The sequence below is a fragment of the Chlamydotis macqueenii genome, chromosome 22, assembly GCF_036417535.1.
Source record: "Chlamydotis macqueenii isolate bChlMac1 chromosome 22, bChlMac1.mat, whole genome shotgun sequence".
Classification (NCBI taxonomy): domain Eukaryota; kingdom Metazoa; phylum Chordata; class Aves; order Otidiformes; family Otididae; genus Chlamydotis; species Chlamydotis macqueenii.
Window position 1 is genome coordinate 164378 of NC_141577.1, and position 20140 is coordinate 184517.

Genomic DNA, 20140 nt, shown 5'->3' on the forward strand with positions numbered 1-20140 from the left:
TCCTGCCACACCTTAAATGCCAGCCTGTCAAGCTCTTGCTGCTACTCACCGGACATTCCCAGCGCATCTATAGCACCACAGACATCAGGGCTCTGGAATTTCCCTGACGAACAGGGCTTCGACGTTTACCACCAGCTGCACCTGGGCGCCCACTGAAAAAAAAACCGCAAAAATCACGAACGTCGGACGATTGCACCCACAACGAAAGTGCCAGCATGTGAGCCTCTTGCTGCTCCTCACCGGCTATTGGCAGCCCATCTACAGCACCACAGACATCGGAGCTCCGGGCTTTCCCTGACCAACAGGGCTTCGACGTTTACCACCAGCTAAACCTGGGCGCCCCCTGAAAAAAAACCCCGAAAAATCACGAACGTCGGACGATTGCTCCAACACCGAAAGTGCCAGCCTGTCAAGCTATAGCTGCTCCTCACCGGCCATTCCCAGCGCATCTACAGCACCACAGACATCGGGGCTCTGCGCTTTCCCTGACCAACAGGGCTTCGACGTTTACCACCAGCTGCACCTGGGCGCCCACTGAAAAAAATAAACGAAAAATCACGAACGTCGGACGATTGCTCCCACACCGAAAGTGCCAGCAAGTCAAGCTCTTGCTGCTACTCACCGGACTTTGGCAGTGCATCTACAGCACCACAGACATCGGGGTTCTGCGCTTTCCCTGAACAACAGGGCTTCGACGTTTACCACCAGCTGCACCTGGGTGCCCCCTGAAAAAAAAACCCCAAAAATCACAAATGTCAGACGATTCCTGCCACACCTTAAATGCCAGCCTGTCAAGCTCTTGCTGCTACTCACCGGCCATTCCCAGCGCATCTACAGCACCACAGACATCAGGGCTCTGGACTTTCCCTGACGAATAGGGCTTCGACGTTTACCACCAGCTGCACCTGGTTACCCACTGAAAAAAAACCCTGAAAAATCACGAACGTCGGACGATTGCTCCCACACCAAAAGTGCCAGCCAGTCAAGCTCTTGCTGCTACTCACCGCCCATTGGCAGCGCATCTACAGCACTACAGGTATCGGGGCTCCGGGCTTTCCCTGACCAACAGGGCTTCGACATTTACCACCAGCTGCACCTGGGCTCCCACTGAAATAAAACCCCGAAAAATCACGAACGTCGGACGATTGCTCCCACACCGAAAGTGCCAGCAACTCAAGCTCTTGCTGCTCCTCACCGGACTTTGGCAGTGCATCTACAGCACCACAGACATCGGGGCTCCGGGATTTCCCTGACCAACAGGGCTTCGACGTTTACCACCAGCTGAACCTGGGCGCCCACTGAAAAAAAACCCGAAAAATCACGAACGTCGGACGATTGCTCCAACACCGAAAGTGCCAGCCTGTCAAGCTCTAGCTGCTCCTCACCAGCCATTCCCAGCGCATCTACAGCACCACAGACATCGGGGTTCTGTGCGTTCCCTGAACAACAGGGCTTCAACGTTTACCACCCGCTGAACCTGGGCGCCCACTGAAAAAAATAAACGAAAAATCACGAACATCGCACGATTGCTCCCACACCGAAAGTGCCAGCCAGTCAAGCTCTTGCTGCTCCTCACCGGCCATTGGCAGCGCATGTACAGCACCACAGACATCGCGGCTCTGGGCTTTCCCTGACGAACCGGGCTTCGACATTTACCACCAGCTGCACGTGGGTGCCCCCTGAAAAAAAAACCCCAGAAATCACAAATGTCGGACGATTCCTGCCACACCTTAAATGCCAGCCTGTCAAGCTCTTGCTGCTCCTCACCGCCCATTCCCAGCGCATCTACAGCACCACAGACATCGGGGCTCCGGGCTTTCCCTGACCAACAGGCCTTCGACATTTACCACCAGCTGCACCTGGGCGCCCACTGAAATAAAACCCCGAAAAATCACGAACGTCGGACGATTGCTCCCACAACGAAAGTGCCAGCAACTCAAGCTCTTGCTGCTACTCACCAGACTTTGGCTGTGCATCTACAGCACCACAGACATTGGGGTTCTGCGCTTTCCCTGAACAACAGGGCTTCGACGTTTACCACCAGCTGAACCTGGGCGCCCACTGAAAAAAATAAACTAAAAATCACGAACATCGGACGATTGCTCCCACACCGAAAGTGCCAGACAGTCAAGCTCTTGCTGCTCCTCACCGGACAGTGGCAGTGCATCTACAGCACCACAGACATCGGGGCTCCGGGCTTTCCCTGACCAACAGGGCTTCGACGTTTACCACTCGCTGAACCTGGGCTCCCACTGAAAAGAACCCCGAAAAATCACGAACGTCGGACGATTGCTCCCACACCAAAAGTGCCAGACAGTCAAGCTCTAGCTGCTGAACACCGGCCATTCCCCGCGCATCTACAGCACCACAGACATCGGGGCTCCGGGCTTTCCCTGACCAACAGGGCTTAGAAGTTTACCACCAGCTGAACCTGGGCGCCCACTGAAATAAAACCCCGAAAAATCACGAACATCGGACGATTGCTCCCACACCCAAAGTGCCAGCCAGTCAAGCTCTTGCTGCTCCTCACCGGCCATTCCCAGCGCATCTACAGCACCACAGACATCGGGGCTCCGGGCTTTCCCTGACCAACAGGGCTTCGACGTTTACCACCAGCTGAACCTGGGCGCCCAGTGAATAAAAATCCCGAAAAATCACAAACGTCCGACGATTGCTCCCACACTGAAATTGCCAGCAACTCAAGCTCTTGCTGCTCCTCACCGCCCATTGGCAGCGCATCTGCAGAACCACAGACATCGGGGCTGTGGGCTTTCCCTGACCAACAGGCCTTCGACATTTACCACCAGCTGCACCTGTGCGCCCACTGAAAGTAAAACCCCGAAAAATCACGAACGTCGGACGATTGCTCCCACACCGAAAGTGCCAGCAACTCAAGCTCTTGCTGCTACTCACCGGCCATTCCCAGCGCATCTACAGCACCACAGACATCGGGGCTCTGGGCTTTCCCTGACCAACAGGGCTTAGAAGTTTACCACCAGCTGAACCTGGGCGCCCACTGAAATAAAACCCCGAAAAATCACGAACGTCGGACGATTGCTCCCACACCAAAAGTGCCAGCCAGTCAAGCTCTTGCTGCTCCTCACCGGACAGTGGCAGTGCATCTACAGCACCACAGACATCGGGGCTCCGGGCTTTCCCTGACCAACTGGGCTTCGACGTTTACCACTCGCTGAACCTGGGCTCCCACTGAAAAGAACCCCGAAAAACCACGAATGTCGGACGATTCCTCCCACACCGAAAGTGCCAGCAACTCAAGCTCTTGCTGCTACTCACCGGACTTTGGCAGTGCATCTACAGCACCACAGACATCGGGGTTCTGCGCTTTCCCTGACCAACAGGGCCTCCTGTCCCACAACTGGGCCTTCTACCCCCCCAAAATGGCGTCCTGCCCCCCCAAAATGCTCTCTCACCCCCAAAGGGGCCTCCTGCCCCACAACTGGGCCTTCTACCCTCCCAAAATGGCGTCGTGCCCCCCAAAATGCGGTCTCGCCCCCGAAAGTGGCCTCCTGCCCCACAACTGGGCCTTCTACACCCCCAAAATTGCGTCGTGCCCCCCAAAATGCGCTCTCAGCCCCCGAAAGTGGCCTCCTGCCCCATAACTGGGCCTTCTACACCCCCAAAATGGGTCGTGCCCCCCAAAATGCGCTCTCACCCCCGAAAGTGGCCTCCTGCCCCACAACTGGGCATTCTACCCCCCCAAAATGGCGTCGTGCCCCCCAAAATGCACTCTCGCCCCCGAAAGTGGCCTCCTGCCCCACAACTGGGCCTTCTACCCCCCCAAAATGGCATCGTGCCCCCCAAAATGCACTCTCGCCCCCGAAAGTGGCCTCCTGCCCCACAACTGGGCCTTCTACCCCCCCAAAATGGCGCCGTGCCCCCCAAAATGCGCTCTCACCCCAAAGTGGTCTCCTGCCCCCCAACTTGCGGGGGGGGGGTTCGCCGAGCTCCCGCGCATGCGCGCACAGCTGGACCGTGAGGGGCGGGAGACCGGCGCGGAGCCGGTTGGGGGGGCGTGGGCGCATGCGCGCTGAGGGGCGGCGGGCGCGCCGGTGGCGGAGAGAAGGCAGGAAGCAGGAAGCAGGAAGCAGGAAGCGGCAGCGCCGCGGCGTTTTTATTGGCGGGGAGAGCGGCGGGGGCGAGGCCCGACTCCGGTAACGGCACCGCGGGGGCGCCCGGGGAGTTTGGGGTCCGGGGTGGGGGGGGACGGGGGATTTTGGGGGGGGGGGGTCCCAAACCGTTCTAGGGGGATCCGGGGGGGGGGGGTTGGGGGTCCCGGGATGGGGGGGTCGGGGTATGGGGGGGGGGGGGTTGGGGGGCGGAGTCCCAAAGGGTTTGGGGGGGGGGTCAGAGGGGTTCTTGGGGGGAGGGTGGGGGGTTTGGGGTCCGGGGTGGGGGATTTTGGGTGGGTGGGGGGGCTTTGAGAGGGTGGGGGGGGGTCCCAAACCATTCTAGGGGGATCCCGGGGGGGGGGGGGTCGGGGGTCCCAGGATGGGGGGGTCGGGGGTATGGGGGGGGGGGGCTTGGGGGCGGAGTCCCAAAGGGTTTGGGGGGGGGGTCAGAGGGGTTCTTGGGGGGAGGGTGGGGGGTTTGGGGTCCGGGGTGGGGGATTTTGGGGGGGTGGGGGGGCTTTGAGAGGGTGGGGGGGGTCCCAAACCGTTCTAGGGGGATCCCGGGGGGGGGGGGGTTGGGAGTCCCGGGATGGGGGGGTCGGGGGTATGGGGGGGGGGCTTGGGGGGCGGAGTCCCAAAGGGTTTTGGGGGGGGGGGGTCAGAGGGGTTCTTGGGGGGAGGGTGGGGGGTTTGGGGTCCGGGGTGGGGATTTTGGGGGGGTGGGGGGTCTTTGAGAGGGGTGGGGGGGGTCCCAAACCGTTCTAGGGGGATCCCGGGTGGGGGGGGGGGTTGGGGGTCCCGGGATGGGGGGGTCGGGGGTATGGGGGGGGGGGGGGCTTGGGGGGCGGAGTCCCAAAGGGTTTAGGGGGGGGGGTCAGAGGGGTTCTTGGGGGAAGGGTGGGGGGTTTGTGGTCCGGGGTGGGGGATTTTGGGGGGGTGGGGGGGCTTTGAGAGGGTGGGGAGGGTCCCAAACCGTTCTAGGGGGATCCCGGGGGGGGGGTTGGGGGGTCCCAGGATGGGGGGGTCGGGGGTATGGGGGGGGGGGCTTGGGGGGGCGGAGTCCCAAAGGGTTTGGGGGGGGTCAGAGGGGTTCTTGGGGGGGAGGGTGGGGGGTTTGGGGTCCGGGGTGGGGGGATTTTGGGGGGGTGGGGGGGCTTTGAGAGGGTGGGGGGGGTCCCAAACCGTTCTAGGGTGATCCCGGGGGGGGGTTGGGGGTCCCGGGGGGGGGCGAATTTGGGGGGGGGGCCTCAAACCATTTCGGGGCATGCCGGGGGGGGTGCTTAGGGGGTCTAGGGTCCTGGGTGCGGGATTTTAGGGGGGGTCCCGGATGGGGGGTTGGGGGGGGATTTGCGGGGATGGAGCGCGGTCCCGGGGGTGGTCCCTCAGGGGGCGGGGGGCGCCCCGCCCCCCCCCAGGCTGCCGCGGGACAGGCTGCGGCCCCCGCCCCCCGTCCCCGAGGCCGCGCCGGAGAGCGAGGCGGTGCGGGAGCGCGACAGCCGCGTCATGGCCGCCGCCCGCCACTGCGGGGGGGGGTGGGGGCCAGGGCCGCGCCCAGCCCCTCCCCTCCCCGGCCACGCCCACCCCCCTCCCTCCCACCCCGGGCCACGCCTCCCCCGGGCGCCAGGTGGTGCCCCGGGCCACGCCCCCTCCTCCCCCGGGCCACGCCCCCTCCTCCCCCCGGGCCACGCCCCCTCCTCCCCCCCGGGCCACGCCCCCTCCTCCCCCCCCGGCCACGCCCCCTCCTCCCCCCCGGGCCACGCCCCCTCCTCCCCTCGGGCCACGCCCCCTCCTCCCCTCGGGCCACGCCCCCTCCTCCCCTCGGGCCACGCCCCCCCCCTCCTGGAACTGCATTTAATTGCCCTGGGTGGAGGGGGGAGGTGATGTTAATTAGAACTGAGGAGCGCTAATTAAGCCTCAGGTCAATTAATTCCTGCCTCACAGCAGCTAATTACTCCCCCCAGGTCCAGGTTAATTAATTGCACCGCTAATTACCCCCCCCGGTGTAATTAACTCCCCCGCCTCAGCTGAGTTTTCCCCTTCCAGCACGCAAACGAGCCCCCCACCCCGGCGGTAATTAATTATGCAGAGCGGCTTAATTACCCGCCCCGAGCGCTAATTACCCCCCCAGGAGTGTTAATTAGCGGTGGCTCGTTAGGCGGTACTCACGGTAGCCCATGCCCTGCAGGAAGTACTTGAAGGCCTCGGTGAGCTTGGCCGGCTGCGCGGGTGGGGCCGTGACCTCCGACCCCTCCCCGGTGACCTCTGACCCCTGGCTGACCTCTGACCTCGCGACCCCGGTAAGGCCCGGTCCCCCTCCCCCCTCAGCAGTCCTCTGACCCCTGTGACCTCTGACCCTCTGTGACCCCATGACCTCTGACCCCATGACCTCTGACCCTGTGTGACCCCATGGGGGGGTGTCATGTGACCTCAGAGGAGGCCCGGTGACATCACCAGTGACGTCACTCACCATGGCGTCCTTGTGGGGGGAGTTGTCGCCCACCACCAGCAGCACCGGGCAGCTGGGGGGGCAAAGGTCAGGGGTCGCGGGGGGGTCACGGGGGTCACGTGGGGTCACGGGGGTCACATGGGGTCGTGGGGTCAGGGGTCAGGGGTCACTCACCGCAGGCTGTTGGCCCCGCTGCGCTGCAGGCCCAGGTCCCCGCGGCTGCAAGGGGGGTGTCCCAGTTCATCCTAGTGCCTCCCAGTTTGATCCCAGTTCCCCCTATTTTCTCCCCAGTTCCCTCCCAGTTCTCTCCCAGTCCCTCCCAGTTCCCTTCCAGTTGTTCCCTTCCAGTTCCCCTCAGCTCAATCCCAGTTGCTCCCAGTCCCTCCCAGCCCCCCGGTACCCCCCCAGCTCCATCCCAGTTCAATCCCAATTCCTCCCAGTTTGATCCCAGTTTCCCCAGTACCCTCCCACTCCATCCCAGTCTGATCCCAGTGCCCCCAAATCCCATCCCAGACCCCCCCCAGTCCCCTCCCAGTCCCTCCCAGCCCCCCCAGTTCCATCCCAGTCCCCCCCGGTTCAATCCCAGTTCAATCCCAGTGCTCCTAGCCCAATTGCAGTCCCTCCCAGCCCCCCCAGTTCCATCCCAGTCCCCCCCGGTTCAATCCCAGTTCAGTCCCAGTCCTCCTAGCCCAGTCCCAGTCCCTCCCAGTTCCCTCCCAATCCCCCCCGGTTCAATCCCAGTCCCCCCCCAGTCCCCTGCCAGTCCCCCCCCAGTCCCCCCCAGTCCCCCCCCAGTCCCCACCAGTCCCCCCGGTTCAATCCCAGTGCTCCTAGCCCAGTCCCAGTCCCCCCCCAGTTCCCTCCCAGTCCCCCCCGGTTCAATCCCAGTTCAATCCCAGTTCGATCCCAGTCCTCCTAGCCCAATCCCAGCCCCTCCCAGCCCCCCCAGTTCCCTACCAGTCCGCCCCGGTTCAATCCCAGTTCAGTCCCAGTCCTCCTAGCCCAGTCCCAGTCCCCCCCCAGTCCCTCCCAGTCCCTCCCAGTCCCTCCCAGTCCCCCCAGTTCCATTCCAGCCCCTCCCAGTTCCCTCCCAGTTCGATCCCAGTGCTCCAAGGGCAGTCCCAGTGCCCCGCAGCCCCGCCGCAGCGCCCCCAGTTTGCCCAGTACCTGTTGTACATGGCCCAGAGCAGGGGGGCGTTGGGCGCCGCCCCCAGCCGCCGCCGGGCCTGCTGCACCGGGGGAGGGGCGGCCGCCAGCTCCTCCTGCGGCCTGCGCGTCACAGCCCCGCCCCCGCCCCGCCCCTGCCCCGCCCCTGCCCCGCCCCCGCCCCGCCCCTGCCCCGCCCCTGCCCCGCCCCCGCCCCTGCCCCGCCCCTGCCCCGCCCCTGCCCCGCCCCTGCCCCGTGTCACAGCCCCGCCCCCGCCCCGCCCCTGCCCCGCCCCTGCCCCGTGTCACAGCCCCGCCCCCACCCCGCCCCTGCCCCGCCCCCGCCCCGTGTCACAGCCCCGCCCCCGCCCCGCCCCTGCCCCGCCCCTGCCCCCGCCCCGCCCCCGTGTCACAGCCCCGCCCCCGCCCCGCGTCTCAGCCCCGCCCCCACCCCGCCCCCGTGTCACAGCCCCGCCCCCGCCCCGCCCCCACCCTGTGACCCACAAGTGACCCTCCCCCAACCCTTAACTGAGCTCCCTGACCCACAAGTGCCCCCCCCGACCCACAAGTGGCCCTTGGGGCCTCCAGGTGGACTCTGGGCCCCCCAAGTGCCCCCCACAGGCCCCCCAAGTGCCCCCAGGCCCCCCAAGTGCCCCTTGAGGGCCCCCAAAACTGACCCCCAGGACCCACAAGTGGCCCTCCCCAGACCCCCAAGCGCCCCCCGGACCCACAAGTGGCCCCCCACGGGACCCCCAAGTGCCCCCCCCGCCCGACCTGTGTGAAGAGGTGCGCCAGGATGAGCTCGCTGCTGGAGGACGTCAGGCCCGACAGCTGGGGGGGCACCCGTGGGACCCACGGCGACCCACGGCGACCCACCGCGATCCACCGGCACCCACAGACACCGTAGGGACCCACCGCGACCCACAGCGACCCACAAACACCGTAGGGACCCACAGCGACCCACAGCGACCCACAGCGACCCACAGACACCGTAGCGACCCACAGCGACCCACAGCGACCCACAGACACCACAGTGACCCACAGTGACCCACAGCGACCCACAGCGACCCACAGACACCACAGTGACCCACAGTGACCCACAGTGACCCACAGACACCACAGTGACCCACAGTGACCCACAGCGACCCACAGCGACCCACAGACACCACAGTGACCCACAGTGACCCACAGCGACCCACAGCGACCCACAGACACCACAGTGACCCACAGTGACCCACAGCGACCCACAGCGACCCACAGACACCACAGCGACCCACAGCGACCCACGGCGACCCACAGACACCCACAGACACGGTAGGGACCCACAGCGACCCACAGACACCGTAGGGACCCACAGCGACCCACAGCGACCCACAGACACTGTAGGGACCCACAGCGACCCACAGCGACCCACAGCGACCCACAGACACGACAGTGACCCACAGTGACCCACAGCGACCCACAGCGACCCACAGCGACCCACAGACACCACAGCGACCCACAGCGACCCACAGACACCGTAGGGACCCACCGTGACCCACAGCGACCCACAGCGACCCACAGACACCGTAGGGACCCACAGCGGCCCACAGCGACCCACGGCGACCCACAGACACCGTAGGGACCCACAGCGACCCACAGCGACCCACGGCGACCCACAGACACCGTAGGGACCCACAGCGACCCACAGCGACCGTAGGGACCCACCACGACCCACAGCGACCCACAGACACCGTAGGGACCCGCAGCGACCCACGGCGACCCACAGACACCGTAGGGACCCACAGCGACCCACAGCGACCCACAGCTACCGTAGGGACCCACAGCGACCCACAGCCGCCCACCAACACCGTAGGGACCCGCAGCAACCCACAGCCACCCACAGACACCGTAGGGACCCACAGTGACCCACGGCCGCCCACCGCCACCCACAGCGACCCATAGGGACCCACAGTGAGCCACACGCGACCCCAAGTGACCCACAGCGCCGCGGGGCCAGCAGCAGGGACCCCCCCCCCAAACCCCGCCCCCTTCTGCCCCACCCCTCTCCCCATTGGCCCTCCCCACCCGCCGGCCCCGCCCACCTTGTGCGCCACCCAATCCACCCAGCCCTTGGCGCGGGGGTTGATGTTGATCAGCACCAGCCCCTCCACCGCCTCGGGGTGCAGCAGCTGTGGGGCGGGGCCAGACCCATAGCGCCCCACGGCCACGCCCTCCCACCCCATAGCGACCCCCCAGCCCCATAGCGACCCCCCAGCCCCACAGCCACGCCCCCCGAGAGCCCCCAGCGACCCACAAGTGCCAAACCAAGAGACCCCACTAACCTCCTCCAGCCCCATAGCGCCCCACGGCCACGCCCCCCCAGCCCCATAGCGACCCCCCAGCCCCATAGCGACTCCCCAGCCCCATAGCGACGCCCCCCTGCCCCATAGTGACCCCCCAGCCCCACAGCCGAGCCCCCAACCCCCCAGCGACCCACAAGTGCCCAGAGACCCCACTAACCTTCTCCAGCCCCATAGCGCCCCACGGCCACGCCCCCCCGCCCCATAGCGACCCCCCAGCCCCATAGCGAACCCCGTGCCCCATAGCAATGCCCCCCGACAGCCCACAACCCCCTAGCGACCCACAAGTGCCCAACCAAGAGACCCCACTAACTTCCTCCAGCCCCATAGCGCCCCATGGCCATGCCCCCCTGCCCCATAGCGACCCCCCAGCCCCATAGCGACCCCCCAGCCCCACAGCCACGCCCCCCGAGAGCCCCCAGCGACCCACAAGTACCCAACCAAGAGACCCCACTAACCTCCTCCAGCCCCATAGCGCCCCACGGCCATGCCCCCCCGCCCCATAGCGACCCCCCCAGCCCCATAGCGACCCCCTCAGCCCCATAGCCGAGCCCCCAACCCCCCAGCGACCCACAAGTGCCCAGAGACCCCACTAACCTCCTCCAGCCCCATAGCGCCCCACGGCCATGCCCCCCTGCCCCATAGCGACCCCCCAGCCCCATAGCGACCCCCCAGCCCCACAGCCACGCCCCCCTGCCCCATAGCGACCCCCCCGCCCCATAGCGACCTCCCCAGCCCCACAGCCACGCCCCCCAGCCCCATAGCGACCCCCCCAGCCCCATAGCGACCCCCCCCAGCCCCACAGAACCTCCCCCGAGATTCCCGCAGCCCTGCATTCCCCCCAAATCTGCCCCCCGCCCTGCCCCACGCCCCCCCCCACGCCCCGCCCCACATCTCACCCCAAATTTAGCCAGGACGAAGGCGCCGGCGCCCACCCCGATGCCCACGATGCTGGCGATGCTGGGGGGGTGGGCGGGGTCAGGCCGGTGCTGGCCCCGCCCCCCCGTCCCGTCCCGCTACGGGTCAGGGGCCCCCTCCCCGCCCCACAGCGCCGTGGGGCGCCCCCCCGCCCACTCACTTGAGGTGCCGGAGGACGCAGGGGACGATTTCGGCCAGTTGCTCCAGGGAGGAGTACTGGTACCTGCGGGGGAGGGGCGGGGGGCGGGGGGGGAGGGGCGACGGGGGGAGGGGCAAGGGGTCAATCGGGGGTCGAGGTGGGGGGAGGGCGGGCGAGGGGACCAATGAGGTGAAGCGATGGTGGTTGGGGGGGGGGAGGGGTGCGTAGGGTGACGCTGCGATGTGATGGCGGTCGAGGTGGGGGGACGGGGGGGCGGGGGGTCAACTGGGGGGGGGGAGGGGTGGGGGGGTCAACAGAGAGACGACAGGGTCAACTGGGGGTTAATGGGGGCAACTGGGGGTTAGTGGGGGGCAACTGGGGGTTAATGGGGGTCAGTGGGGTCAACTGGGGGTTAATGGAGGCAACTGGGGGTTAATGGGGGTCAACTGGGGGTTAGTGGGGGGCAACTGGGGGTTAATGGGGGTCAGTGGGGTCAACGGGGGGTTAATGGGGGTCAACTGGGGGTTAATGGGGGTCAACGGGGGGCTTATGGGGGGCAACTGGGGGTTAATGGGGGAAACTGGGGGTCAATGGGGGCAACTGGGGGTTAATGGGGGCAACTGGGGGTTAATGGGGGTCAACAGGGGGTCAACTGGGGGTTAATGGGGGCAACTGGGGGTTAATGGGGGTCACGGGTCAACTGGGGGTTAATGGGGGTCAACTGGGGGTTAATGGGGGTCAATGGGGGGCTTATGGGGGGCAACTGGGGGTTAATGGGGGCAACTGGGGGTTAATGGGAAGCAACTGGGGGTCAATGGGGGCAACTGGGGGTTAATGGGGGTCAACAGGGGGTCAACTGGGGGTTAATGGGGGTCAGTGGGGTCAACTGGGGGTTAATGGGGGTCAACTGGGGGTTAATGGGGGTCAACGGGGGGTCAACTGGGGTTTAATGGGGGTCAACTGGGGGTTAATGGGGGTCAACGGGGGGTCAACTGGGGTTTAATGGGGGTCAACTGGGGGTTAATGGGGGTCAACTGGGGGTTAATGGGGTCAACGGGGGGTCAATGGGGGTCAACTGGGGGTTAATGGGGGTTAACAGGGGTCAATGGGGGTCAACTGGGGGTTAATGGGTGCAACTGGGGGTTAATGTGGGGCAACTGGGCCTTAATGGGGGTCAACGGGGGTCAATGGGGGTCAACTGGGGGTTAATGCGGGCAACTGGGGATTAATGGGAGTCAACGGGGGGTTAATGGGGGTCAGTGGGGTCAACTGGGGGTTAGTGGGGGGCAACTGGGGGTTAATGGGGGTCACTGGGGGTCAATGGGGGGCAACGGGGGGTCAATGGGGGTCAACGGGGGGTCAATGGGGGTCAACTGGGGGTTAATGGGGGTCAACAAGGGGTTAATGGGGGCAACTGGGGGTTAATGGGGGTCAGTGGGGTCAACGGGGGGTCAATGGGGGTCAACAAGGGGTTAATGGGGGCAACTGGGGGTTAATGGGGGTCAGTGGGGTCAACGGGGGGTTAATGGGGGTCAACTGGGTGTTAATGGGGGTCAACGGGGGTTAATGGGGGCAACTGGGGGTTAATGGGGGTCAACGGGGGGTTAATGGGGGCAACTGGGGGTTAATGGGGGTCAGTGGGGTCAACGGGGGGTTAATGGGGGTCAATGGGGGTCAACTGGGGGTTAATGGGGGCAACTGGGGGTTAATGGGGGTCAGTGGGGTCAACTGGGGGTTAATGGGGGCAACTGGGGGGTTAATGGGGGTCACTGGGATCAACTGGGGGGGTCCGTGGGGTCAACTGGGGGGGCAGTGGGGTCAACCGGGTCGTCAGAGGGGTCAACGCAGTCAACTGGGAGTCACTGGGGTCAACTGGGGGGGCAGTGGGGTCAACAGGGGGGTCAGTGGGGTCAACCTGGGGGTCACTGGGGTCAACTGGGGGGGCAGTGGGGTCAACGCAGTCAACTGGGAGTCACTGGGGTCAACTGGGGGGAGCGGAAGAGGGGAGTGCAGATGCACCCCGGGGGGTAGGGCGGGGCGCCCACCTCCATGCCGGGGGGGTCGAGGTGGACGAGCAGGGAGTGGCTGGCGACCTCCCGCATCTCGGGGTGGGCGAAGAGCGGGGCGAAGCACGAGGCGTCTGCGGGGGAGGGGCGCGGCAGGAGAGGGGGAAGGGGGCGGGACTCACGCGTGTGGCCCACGTCCGGCAGCATCAGCAGGGCGGGGCGACCAGGGCGGGGCGCGCCCTCCAGCGCCACGTGAACAGGCCCCAACGGCGTCTCCAACACCGCCCCCTGCTGGCCGGGAGGACCGGACACCGGAACGGGGAGTGGTCACCGCCACACCCCCCACAGGTTCGCCCCCAAAATCTCGCGATTTCCCCCAAGATTCCCACCTTTTGCCCGCCAAATCCCGCATTTTTGCCCCAAATTACCCCATTTCGCACCAAAATCCCCCATTTTGCCCCAAAATCTAACGATTCCCCCCAAATTCCCCCATTTTGCCCCCCAAATCCCGCATTTTTGCCCCAAATTCCCCCATTTCACACCAAAATCCCACATTTTGCCCCCAAAATCCCGGGATTTCACCCCAAATTCCCACATTTTGCCCCCAAAATCCCCCATTCTTGCCCAAAATTCCCCCATTTCACACCAAAATCCCACATTTTGCCCCCAAAATCCCGTGATTTCCCCCAAATTCCCACAATTTGCCCCCCAAATCCCGCATTTTTGCCCAAATTCCCGCATTTCACACCAAAAGCCCACATTGTTGCCCCAAAATCCTGGAATTTCCCCCCAAATTCCCACATTTTGCCCCACAAATCCCCCATTTTTCCCCCAAATTCCCGCATTCCGCACCAAAATCCCACATTTTGCTCCCAAAATCCTGTGATTTCCCCAAATTCCCCCATTTTGCCCCCCAAATCCCGCATTTTTGCCCCAAATTCCCGCATTTTTGCACCAAATTCCCACATTTTACACCAAAATTCCCACATTTTGCCCCAAATTCCCACATTTCACACCAAAATCCCACATTTTGCCCCCCAAATCCTGCGATTTCCCCCAAATTCCCCCATTTTCCCCCAAAATCCCGCATTTTTGCCCCAAATCCCCCATTTTTGCCCCAAATTCCCCCATTTCGCACCAAAATTCCCACATTTTGCCCCAAATTCCCCCATTTCGCACCAAAATCCCACATTTTGCCCCCAAAATCCAGCATTTTACACCAAAATCCCACATTTTGCCCCCAAAATCCCCCATTTTTCCCCCAAATTCCCCCATTTTGCCCCCCAAATCCCGCATTTTTGCCCAAATTCCCGCATTTTTGCCCCAAATTCCCAAATTTTACACCAAAATTCCCACATTTTGCCCCAAATTCCCACATTTCACACCAAAAGCCCACATTTTGCCCCCAAAATCCCACAATTTCCCCCCAAATTCCCGCATTTTGCCCCCAAAATCTCACATTTTTGCCCCAAATTCCCGCATTTTACACCAAAATCCCCCATTTTGCCCCCAAATTCCCGCATTTTTGCCCCAAATTCCCCCATTTCGCACCAAAATTCCCACATTTTGCCCCCAAAATCCCCCATTTCGCACCAAAATTCCCACATTTTGCCCCCAAAATCCAGCATTTTACACCAAAATCCCACATTTTGCCCCCAAAATCCCCCATTTTTGCCCCAAATTCCCCCATTTCGCACCAAAATCTCACATTTTGCCCCCCAAGTCCCACATTTCACACCAAAATCCCACATTTTGCCCCCAAATCCCCCATCTTTTCCCCAAATTCCCGCATTTCGCACCAAAATCCCATATTTGCTCCCAAAATCCTGTGATTTCCCCAAATTCCCCCATTTTGCCCCCCAAATCCTGCATTTTTGCCCCAAATTCCCGCATTTTTGCCCCAAATTCCCCCATTTCGCACCAAAATTCCCACATTTTGCCCCAAATCCCCCCATTTCACACCAAAATCCCACATTTTGCCCCCAAAATCCCACATTTTTGCCCCAAATTCCCCCATTTTACACCAAATTCCCCCATTTTGCCCCCAAAATCCCCCATTTTTCCCCCAAATTCCCGCATTTTGGCCCCAAATCCCGCATTTTTGCCCCAAATTCCCCCATTTCACACCAAAATCCCACATTTTGCCCCCGAATCCCGGGATTTCACCCCAAATTCCCCCATTTTGCCCCCAGAATCCCCCATTTTTGCCCCAAATTCCCCCATTTCCCACCAAAATCCCACATTTTGCCCCCAAAAGCCCGTGATTTCCCCCAAATTCCCCCGTTTCACCCCCCAAATTCCCCCGTTTCGCCCCCCAAATTCCCGCATTTTTGCCCCAAATTCCCCCATTTTGCCCCAAATTCCCCCATTTCGCACCAAAATCCCACATTTTGCGCCCAAAATCCCGTGATTTCCCCCAAATTCCCCCGTTTCGCCCCCCAAATCCCGCATTTTTGCCCCAAATTCCCGCATTTCGCACCAAAAGCCCACATTTTGCCCCAAAATCCAGGAATTTCCCCCCAAATTCCCCTATTTTGCCCCCCAAATCCCCCATTCTTGCCCCAAATTCCCCCATTTCGCACCAAAATTCCCACATTTTGCCCCAAATTCCCCCATTTCGCACCAAAATCCCACATTGTTGCCCCAAAATCCTGGAATTTCCCCCCAAATTCCCCCGTTTTGCCCCCAAATGCCGCATTTTTGCCCAAAATTCCCACATTTCGCATCAAAATCCCACATTTTGCTCCCAAAATCCTGTGATTTCCCCATATTCCCCCATTTTGCCCCCCAAATCCTGCATTTTTGCCCCAAATTCCCCCATTTTCCACCATAATTCCCACATTTTTGCCCCAAATTCCCCCATTTCGCACCAAAATCCCACATTGTTGCCCCAAAATCCCGTGATTTCCCCCCAAATTCCCCCGTTTCGCCCCCAAATGCTGCATTTTTGCCCAAAATTCCCACATTTTACACCAAAATCGCACATTTTGCCCCCAAAATCCCCCATTTTTGCCCCAAATTCCCGCATTTTAGCCCCAAATGCCGCTTTTTTGCCCCAAATTACCCCATTTCGCACCAAAATCCCCCATTTTGCCCCAAAATCTAACGATTCCCCCCAAATTCCCCCATTTTGCCCCCCAAATCCCGCATTTTTGCCCCAAATTCCCCCATTTCACACCAAAATCCCACATTTTGCCCCCAAAATCCCGGGATTTCACCCCAAATTCCCACATTTTGCCCCCAAAATCCCCCATTCTTGCCCAAAATTCCCCCATTTCGCACCAAAATCCCACATTTTGCCCCCAAAATCCCGTGATTTCCCCCAAATTCCCACAATTTGCCCCCCAAATCCCGCATTTTTGCCCAAATTCCCGCATTTCACACCAAAAGCCCACATTGTTGCCCCAAAATCCTGGAATTTCCCCCCAAATTCCCACATTTTGCCCCACAAATCCCCCATTTTTCCCCCAAATTCCCGCATTCCGCACCAAAATCCCACATTTTGCTCCCAAAATCCTGTGATTTCCCCAAATTCCCCCATTTTGCCCCCCAAATCCCGCATTTTTGCCCCAAATTCCCGCATTTTTGCACCAAATTCCCACATTTTACACCAAAATTCCCACATTTTGCCCCAAATTCCCACATTTCACACCAAAATCCCACATTTTGCCCCCCAAATCCTGCGATTTCCCCCAAATTCCCCCATTTTCCCCCAAAACCCCGCATTTTTGCCCCAAATCCCCCATTTTTGCCCCAAATTCCCCCATTTCGCACCAAAATTCCCACATTTTGCCCCAAATTCCCCCATTTCGCACCAAAATCCCACATTTTGCCCCCAAAATCCAGCATTTTACACCAAAATCCCACATTTTGCCCCCAAAATCCCCCATTTTTCCCCCAAATTCCCCCATTTTGCCCCCCAAATCCCGCATTTTTGCCCAAATTCCCGCATTTTTGCCCCAAATTCCCAAATTTTACACCAAAATTCCCACATTTTGCCCCAAATTCCCACATTTCACACCAAAAGCCCACATTTTGCCCCCAAAATCCCACAATTTCCCCCCAAATTCCCGCATTTTGCCCCCAAAATCTCACATTTTTGCCCCAAATTCCCGCATTTTACACCAAAATCCCCCATTTTGCCCCCAAATTCCCGCATTTTTGCCCCAAATTCCCCCATTTCGCACCAAAATTCCCACATTTTGCCCCCAAAATCCCCCATTTCGCACCAAAATTCCCACATTTTGCCCCCAAAATCCAGCATTTTACACCAAAATCCCACATTTTGCCCCCAAAATCCCCCATTTTTGCCCCAAATTCCCCCATTTCGCACCAAAATCTCACATTTTGCCCCCCAAGTCCCACATTTCACACCAAAATCCCACATTTTGCCCCCAAATCCCCCATCTTTTCCCCAAATTCCCGCATTTCGCACCAAAATCCCATATTTGCTCCCAAAATCCTGTGATTTCCCCAAATTCCCCCATTTTGCCCCCCAAATCCTGCATTTTTGCCCCAAATTCCCGCATTTTTGCACCAAATTCCCCCATTTCGCACCAAAATTCCCACATTTTGCCCCAAATCCCCCCATTTCACACCAAAATCCCACATTTTGCCCCCAAAATCCCACATTTTTGCCCCAAATTCCCCCATTTTACACCAAATTCCCCCATTTTGCCCCCAAAATCCCCCATTTTTCCCCCAAATTCCCGCATTTTGGCCCCAAATCCCGCATTTTTGCCCCAAATTCCCCCATTTCACACCAAAATCCCACATTTTGCCCCCGAATCCCGGGATTTCACCCCAAATTCCCCCATTTTGCCCCCAGAATCCCCCATTTTTGCCCCAAATTCCCCCATTTCGCACCAAAATCCAACATTGTTGCCCCAAAATCCCGTGATTTCCCCCCAAATTCCCCCGTTTTGCCCGCAAATGCCGCATTTTTGCCCGAAATTCCCACATTTCACACCAAAATCCCACATTTTGCCCCCAAAATCCCGGGATTTCACCCCAAAATTCCCACAATTTGCCCCCAAAATCCCCCATTTTTGCCCCAAATTCCCCCATTTCCCACCAAAATCCCACATTTTGCCCCCAAAAGCCCGTGATTTCCCCCAAATTCCCCCGTTTCACCCCCCAAATTCCCCCGTTTCGCCCCCCAAATTCCCGCATTTTTGCCCCAAATTCCCCCATTTTGCCCCAAATTCCCCCATTTCGCACCAAAATCCCACATTTTGCGCCCAAAATCCCGTGATTTCCCCCAAATTCCCCCGTTTCGCCCCCCAAATCCCGCATTTTTGCCCCAAATTCCCGCATTTCGCACCAAAAGCCCACATTGTTGCCCCAAAATCCCGTGATTTCCCCCCAAATTCCCCCGTTTCGCCCCCAAATGCTGCATTTTTGCCCAAAATTCCCACATTTTACACCAAAATCGCACATTTTGCCCCCAAAATCCCCCATTTTTGCCCCAAATTCCCGCATTTTAGCCCCAAATGCCGCTTTTTTGCCCCAAATTACCCCATTTCGCACCAAAATCCCCCATTTTGCCCCAAAATCTAACGATTCCCCCCAAATTCCCCCATTTTGCCCCCCAAATCCCGCATTTTTGCCCCAAATTCCCCCATTTCACACCAAATTCCCCCATTTTGCCCCCAAAATCCCCCATTTTGGCCCCAAATCCCGCATTTTTGCCCCAAATTCCCCCATTTCACACCAAAATCCCACATTTTGCCCCCGAATCCCGGGATTTCACCCCAAATTCCCCCATTTTGCCCCCAGAATCCCCCATTTTTGCCCCAAATTCCCCCATTTCGCACCAAAATACCACATTGTTGCCCCAAAATCCCGTGATTTCCCCCCAAATTCCCCCGTTTTGCCCGCAAATGCCGCATTTTTGCCCAAAATTCCCACATTTCACACCAAAATCCCACATTTTGCCCCCAAAATCCCGGGATTTCACCCCAAAATTCCCACAATTTGCCCCCAAAATCCCCCATTTTTGCCCCAAATTCCCCCATTTCCCACCAAAATCCCACATTTTGCCCCCAAAAGCCCGTGATTTCCCCCAAATTCCCCCGTTTCACCCCCCAAATTCCCCCGTTTCGCCCCCCAAATTCCCGCATTTTTGCCCCAAATTCCCCCATTTTGCCCCAAATTCCCCCATTTCGCACCAAAATCCCACATTGTTGCCCCAAAATCCTGGAATTTCCCCCCAAATTCCCCCGTTTTGCCCCCAAATGCCGCATTTTTGCCCAAAATTCCCACATTTCGCATCAAAATCCCACATTTTGCTCCCAAAATCCTGTGATTTCCCCATATTCCCCCATTTTGCCCCCCAAATCCTGCATTTTTGCCCCAAATTCCCCCATTTTCCACCATAATTCCCACATTTTTGCCCCAAATTCCCCCATTTCGCACCAAAATCCCACATTGTTGCCCCAAAATCCCGTGATTTCCCCCCAAATTCCCCCGTTTCGCCCCCAAATGCTGCATTTTTGCCCCAAATTCCCACATTTTACACCAAAATCGCACATTTTGCCCCCAAAATCCCCCATTTTTGCCCCAAATTCCCGCATTTTAGCCCCAAATGCCGCTTTTTTGCCCCAAATTACCCCATTTCGCACCAAAATCCCCCATTTTGCCCCAAAATCTAACGATTCCCCCCAAATTCCCCCATTTTGCCCCCCAAATCCCGCATTTTTGCCCCAAATTCCCCCATTTCACACCAAAATCCCACATTTTGCCCCCAAAATCCCGGGATTTCACCCCAAATTCCCACATTTTGCCCCCAAAATCCCCCATTCTTGCCCAAAATTCCCCCATTTCGCACCAAAATCCCACATTTTGCCCCCAAAATCCCGGGATTTCCCCCAAATTCCCACAATTTGCCCCCCAAATCCCGCATTTTTGCCCAAATTCCCGCATTTCACACCAAAAGCCCACATTGTTGCCCCAAAATCCTGGAATTTCCCCCCAAATTCCCACATTTTGCCCCCAAAATCCCCCATTCTTGC

General features: G+C 60.1%; 1 protein-coding gene across 1 annotated transcript in view; it reads right to left on the reverse strand.

Annotated features, from left to right (window-relative positions):
* Positions 1-5512: 5512 nt before the first annotated feature.
* LOC147598026 (protein NDRG2-like) overlaps positions 5513-20140 on the reverse strand; it is a 65570-nt gene continuing 50942 nt past the window's right edge. Inside the window, exons 7-16 of the mRNA XM_086765127.1 lie at positions 13310-13418; positions 13141-13261; positions 11143-11205; positions 10964-11024; positions 9807-9893; positions 8497-8553; positions 7744-7838; positions 6751-6795; positions 6598-6649; positions 5513-5650 (exon numbers count right to left, since the gene is read on the reverse strand). Of these exons, the coding sequence (XP_086621253.1) occupies positions 5513-5650; positions 6598-6649; positions 6751-6795; positions 7744-7838; positions 8497-8553; positions 9807-9893; positions 10964-11024; positions 11143-11205; positions 13141-13261; positions 13310-13418 (828 nt within the window). The remainder of the gene's footprint in view (positions 5651-6597; positions 6650-6750; positions 6796-7743; positions 7839-8496; positions 8554-9806; positions 9894-10963; positions 11025-11142; positions 11206-13140; positions 13262-13309; positions 13419-20140) is intronic.